Raw genomic sequence first — 6,327 nt, 5'->3', positions numbered from 1 at the left:
TGAAGCCTCATCCTTTGTTCCTAAACTTCTATACTCAGATGATAATCCTCTACCAGCTCAGCGATGGACTAAAGACCATCCAATTCATCAAATTCTTGGTGATCCAGGAGCAGGTATTAAGACCCGTATTGGTCTAGGTAATATCTGTCTCTTTGTCAACTTTCTCTCTTTAGTTGAACCCATGAAGATCAATGATACTATCTCAGACCCTAGTTGGGTCACTGCTATGCAAGAGGAGCTTATTGAATTTGATAAGAACAAAATCTGGTACCTTGTGCGACGTCCATCTGACAAGATAGTGAAAGACACCAAATGGGTCTATCGCAACAAGTTAGATGAAGAAGGTGTGGAAACCTGTAACAAGACTCGACTTGTTGCTCCGGGTTATAGACAAGAAGAAGGAATCGACTATGATGAGACCTTCGCACTAGTGGCTAGACTCGAACCAATTTGACTCTTTCTTGTCTTTGTTGCCCATAGAGACTTTAAAGTCTACCAAATGGATGTAAAGAGTGCTTTCCTTAATGGAAAACTTTAAGAGGAAGTTTATGTTGATCAAGCTCCAGGGTTTCTTGACCCTAAGTATCCAAACCATGTCTATCATTTGGATAAAGATTTTTATGGGTTGAAATAGGCTCCTCGTGCCTGGTATGAACCTTCTCCTAGCTTCTCATCTCTGAGAAATTTGTTCATGAAAAGATTGACCAACCCTTATCTCTTATGAAAGTTAAAGGTCATATCATTCTAGTTCAAATTAATGTCGATGATATTATTTTTGGTTCCATTAATCCTTCTTTATGTTTTCAATTCGCTGATCGCATGAAGAAAGAATACCAGATGGCCATGATGGGAGAACTAACCTTCTTTTTAGGTCTCCAAATTAAGCAATCAGATAAAGGATTCTTTATTAGTTAAAGTAAGTATGTCCACGATATGCTCATCTATACAGACTCCAATGGCTCCTCCACTCTCTTTGAACAAGGATCTAAATGGAAATCTTGTAAAAGTAACTGTTTATAGATGAATGATCGGCTTCCTGCTATATCTAAGAACTAGTCGACCAGATATCATGTATTCTACTTGCTTATGTGCACGGTATTAATCTGAACCCAAGGAATCCCATCTGATTGCTGCAAAACGCATCTTCAGATACCTGAAGGGAACTCCTAATTTGGGTCTCTGGTACCCTAAGGGTTCAGGTTTTGACCTAATAGGTTATTCGGTAGTGATTTTGCAGGTTGCAAGATCGAAAGAAAAAACACCACTGGAGGTTGTCAGCTTCTAGGTGGAAAGTTGGTGAGCTGGACAAGTAAGAAGCAAAACTCAGTATCCACATCAACCGGTGAAGCTGAATATGTAGCCACTGGAAGTTGCTGTGCCCAAGTTCTTTGGATGAAAAATCAGCTGAAAGACTACGACCTTCAGTTCTCAATGATTCCTATCTTTTGTGATAGCACTAGTGCTATTGTAATCGCTAACAACCCTGTACTTCACTCCAAGACCAAACATATAGACAAGAAGAAGGAATCGACTATGATGAGACAAGATTTAACATCTTGATCAGCGAATTGGGGATGCTAAATGCTGAATAATAATTTTATTCAGCTATACCATCAATCCAAAGTGAAATGATTCCGTGCTCTATCTCTATCACTGAATTCTTGAGTAAATGTATCTACTCTCTCTAAGGTATGTTTACTTTTTCTTTTTTTTCTTAAAACTTAAAACTATCACTGAAGCTTTCTTTCTTCAGTGATCAAAATGTTTTAAAAGTTTATTCAGTGATTCTTTCACTCGCTGAACATTTTTATGTAAGTATATCTCTTTTATACTTATATTTTCTTAAAATCAAAATGATCACTGAACCTTTCCATCTTTAGTGATTAAAATGTCAGTTTCAGTGATTCTCATATCACTGATACTGAAATCCTTATGAAAATATATTCTAAGCAATTTTCAGCTCTTTGTCTTAAAACAAATTCATCACTGAAGCTTTTCTTCTTCAGTGATTAAAATGTTTTAAAAGGTTTATTCAGTAATATTTCTATCACTAAATGTGATTCTTAAAATTTCTTAAAAACCTTTTCGTTTTTAAAAGAAATAGTTAATGAACCGTCTTAATGACGACATTCTCTGTTTACATTACGAAACGCTTTGAGACGCACAAAAAGGTTTGACACACGTGACCTACTTTATCCTCCATCCAATCATGGATGAGAACGTCCCATATTTCTCATCATGGCCTTTTCTCAACCGTCGTATTTTTCCTCTCTCCTACTTAACTTCTCTCTCTTCCTACCTATAAATATGGGATCTCTTCCCTCATATTTTCTTTACGCTTACAAAAATCTTTGACGAAACTCTGCCCAAAAGTATTTGCAAGCAAGAACTCAAGAACAACTAAGAACTCAAAACCTTCGACCTTCTTCTCAACCATTCTAAGGTCGATACTCCTTTTTTTAAAAAAACTTAGAACTGTTTCTTCTTCTCTCTGTGAAACATATGTTTGCTATTTTAAGAACTTTGTTTTCTTAAAACATGAACATAAAGATTAATAACACATTCTCTATCTTGATTATAATCTTGTTTCAAAAACTGTATTCTACTTGAAAAACCGTAATATCTCATTGTGGATTTTTCAAAAGAAGTTTTATTGTTCTAAAACTTAAAACGATAACCAAATATTGTACTATTAACAACTGTTTTTCTCTCTTATTTTCTTACCAAAAACAGAAAAATGGCTGCCAAAAATATCAACTTCTCGATTGAAGACATCTCCTTCAAGGCTAACAACCATGTTGCCTTGTTGGACATTCTTTCAAACAAAACCATTTACGAGGACACCGCTGCATTCCTCAAGATGTCCTTTAGCAATTCTGGTTTATTGCTGAAGTGGTGCAGGAAAAAGATAGGCACGATCGAAAGGTCGAGAAAATCTCTTTTACCTTCAACCGCATGACCGCAAACTTTGGCGTGGCCACCCTAAGGCATGCTCTACATTTTCCCAAGGGTCTATTCGATAGCGAACCCTCCACCTACGAGATCATCGCTTATCTTGATGCCATTGGCTATCAATGGCCACTAAAGAAGGACACTAGCGAACCCATCATGTCCCTATCCAAGATTGAGAAGAACATGATGTCAGCTGTCTGGCAATACTCTTTCCCACTTCATCCAATCTATGGGTGAAAAGACTGGCGGATAAGATCAAACCTCCCGTGACGCCCTCAAGATAGGAGTATCCGCGATTTAGCATCGCGTGATAAACTATGTTGCTGTGATTTTTGATGACCTGACACTGAAGCTGAACAAGGGCCAGCGAGAAAAGGTGGATCCATACACCAGGTTCCACTCCATGGGTTTCGCCAAAATCCTTGGCGAAAAATACTCCATGGAAGGTAACCTCCCGGTGTGTAGGCTTGGATCCATGATTCTGGATCACAAGCTTAGGGAAGGAGATGTAGCACTCTCGTCAGTGGTGCATTTCTTCCCTCCTCATCCTCCTCAGGTGGTGAAGACAAAGGAAAACCCCCTACGTCTATCACAGCCACCAAAACCCGTTCTTCCAAACGTCCTTCACAACCAACTCTTGGTTCTCCTCAAAGAGCCAAGAAAGCCAAAAAGGGGATAGCCACATCACTGGTTGTGACCTCTCTACAGGTCTCAGCTATTGAAATTAGCCTAAACCCCGGGGTACTTTTAGCTAGCTTCCCAAGCTCTTTAGTGATTCCTGACATCACTGTCGTATCAGTGGCACCTACCCCAACCGCCTCAGTGACTCAAATTACTGAAGGTGTGAATATTAGTGCCGCCATCAATGAACACCCACAAGTTCTCTCAGCCATCTTCTCCTCCTTTCCTTCCTTGGTCGCTACACATGTCAATGAATCATCAGTGTCAGTCCTCCCTGATGATGAGACATTCACCACTGGACCTGAGGTAGCTCCTCTCGAGGCTCCTCAGTATACTGGTGCTCTTCCTATCGAGCGCATCATGGAGCCAACCAGCGATAATCCTTCAAATATCGCTGATGACCCCTCAGGTATTCCATCCTCCTATCCTTTCACTTCTTCTAACCCCGAGCTTCTATTTACTCACTCTCCTTCACTTTCAGGTTCATCTCAGGCTCAAGCCATGGATCAAGAAGAAGAGGAGTACGACATGGCGATGGACGTCAAGCTTATTCTCCCAGTCGTCGAGACGGTCCTTATCAAAATGGACGAAGTCCATAAGGACACGCCTCATAAGGAAGATGTCGCTGCAGACCTCTCAGCTATCAAGGCTGAAGTCTAAGAAGTGAAGAGCCATCTCTCCTCTCTCCAAGAGGCGGTTAGAGCTAATGCTGAAACCATCACTATTCTCACAAGCATGGCTGATGAAGCATAAGCTTAGTCTCTCCAGCAGGCGGAGCTACTCCAACAAGTTCTGGTCTTTGTTTGCCAACCAGCACCAGTGACTCCTCCCTCCTTCACCGCTGATGACCGCGTTCAACTTAATGAGACGTGAGAAGCGACGAACAACCTGGCCAGCGCTTTGACACGGCTAGAGGAGTTGATGGTTCTACAGATCCACAATGTTGACCAATTCTCTGGCCTATGCTCTCAAGCCTTAGCCGGAGAGGGGGGAGATAAGGTCCAACGCTCCTAGAGCTGAAGTTGATGCTGTGGTTGCCTGTGATATCCCAACCTCCAGTGAAGCTGCTATAGTTGAGGACGTTGATGCCATCCCTCGTGATGATGACCTTCCCATCACCTCTACACCTATTGCTGGTAATGGGGGAGATGAAGATGATGAAGAAGATGACGAAGAAAGTGATGAACTTGATCTTCCAGACTCCGGCAATGATCCTGATGGTGATGATGACGACGATGATGAAGATGACATCACCATTCAGTTTCAGCGTCCAACAACTGCCACCAAAGGAGTTACTCTTAAGGATTCCGCATCCCAGGGGAAACAAATGGAAGAAGAGTCTGCTCCTGAAAAGAACCAAGACCGTAAGTCGAAAGGCAAAGGCGTTGCTGAAGAAGGGAACCTGAAGGTATTGCTTTAAAACCCTCAACCCTTATATGAAGACTCTACCTCTTAGGTAGTCATTACATCTTTATATCAACTTGAAATCTCTTTTACTACCTGCGGTCGGCTGGAATGGGTCCCTGAGAACCCAATCTCCAGTGTTCCCACCGACCAGCGGATGACTCAGCTCAGGGAGTCACTCAACCAGACTAGAGGAAAAATACTCTTCGTACCTCTAGTGGTGGTGAGTTTGACTTTCTGACGGAAGATGAGAGACTCGAGGCATTAAGGGCTGAAGAAGAGCTTGAACTTCAAAAGAAGCAGACTGAGGACAGCCTAAATCTGACCAAGTCTCTAGCTAAGATTCCCAAGAGAAAGTCCAAAAAGAAGGTGAACGCTGTCCAAGCCCAAGCTAAGCTCCTCTCTCTTGCAGAAGCTGAGCACGAGAAAAGCCTGAATCTGGCTGAGCGGGACAAGCGTTGGAGCAAAGCAAGCATGAACAAAAGAGTAAGTCCTCACCCAATTAAGAGCGTCAGCTTCAGGGGATGATCAAAAGATAGTGGAACATTGCTCTCAATGCTCATCACTAGGGACAATCTCGATGTCGTGACCGAGTACCCCTCCTATCTTCGCGAGTATGGCTACAACGAATGGTTGGAAATCAGACAAGCCATTCAACCCTCCAAATCCAGACATAAGTCAAATATCAAAGACATCAACAGCGATTTGATCAAGAAGGTGTCCAGGTATGTCGTAGTCCCTGAAAGGCCAACGCTGAAAAAAGGAGGAAGGAAGAAAAGACCTTCAAGTCCTGAAGGATTCTGAGAGTCCAGACATCTCAATGCTGAATCTTACATTGCCAGCGAAGGGTCCTTATGCACCCAACATTGTGCACTTCAAGCCTGAGTCAGGAGTTATATTCCTTGACTATGATGGTGAAGTAAGATTTTTGAGAATGTCTGAGTTACATCTATACCCTATGGAACCCCTGGTTTTCCTCATGTTCTGGCTAGATGTGACTTAAAAGAAAGAGTTATGGAACGAAAGATACGAAGGGAATTTCAATGTCGAAAGAAGCTTGGAGAAGATGTACCTGGTTACATAAATCTAAACAATTTAGACAAGTTTATTTCCTTTGTAATATTGTCCATGTACTGTAAACTACTTACTATATCTACTTTCAGTGATTATTCTTATCATATGTAAGTTTAGACAAGTACTGAAACTCTTGTAATATCTTCTTTGAATTTAATATAAGTAGTGCATCACTGAAAAAGATCCCTGAAAAGAGTAATAGAAACACAAGTGTAT

General features: G+C 41.4%; 1 protein-coding gene across 1 annotated transcript; it reads left to right on the top strand.

The window, feature by feature from the left end:
- The first annotated feature begins 2,737 nt into the window (after positions 1-2,737).
- Positions 2,738-5,053, top strand: LOC112503508 (centromere-binding protein 1-like). The gene is made up of 4 exons (XM_025107535.1): positions 2,738-2,879; positions 3,896-4,042; positions 4,115-4,203; positions 4,613-5,053. Exons 1-4 carry the CDS (start codon positions 2,738-2,740, stop codon positions 5,051-5,053), a joined length of 819 nt encoding a protein of 272 aa, XP_024963303.1.
- The last annotated feature ends 1,274 nt before the right edge of the window (positions 5,054-6,327 follow it).

This window comes from Cynara cardunculus, unplaced genomic scaffold (genome assembly GCF_001531365.2).
Source record: "Cynara cardunculus var. scolymus isolate 2C unplaced genomic scaffold, CcrdV1 Un_Scaffold_3150, whole genome shotgun sequence".
NCBI lineage: Eukaryota > Viridiplantae > Streptophyta > Magnoliopsida > Asterales > Asteraceae > Cynara > Cynara cardunculus.
This window is presented reverse-complemented; position numbering and strand designations above follow the sequence as displayed.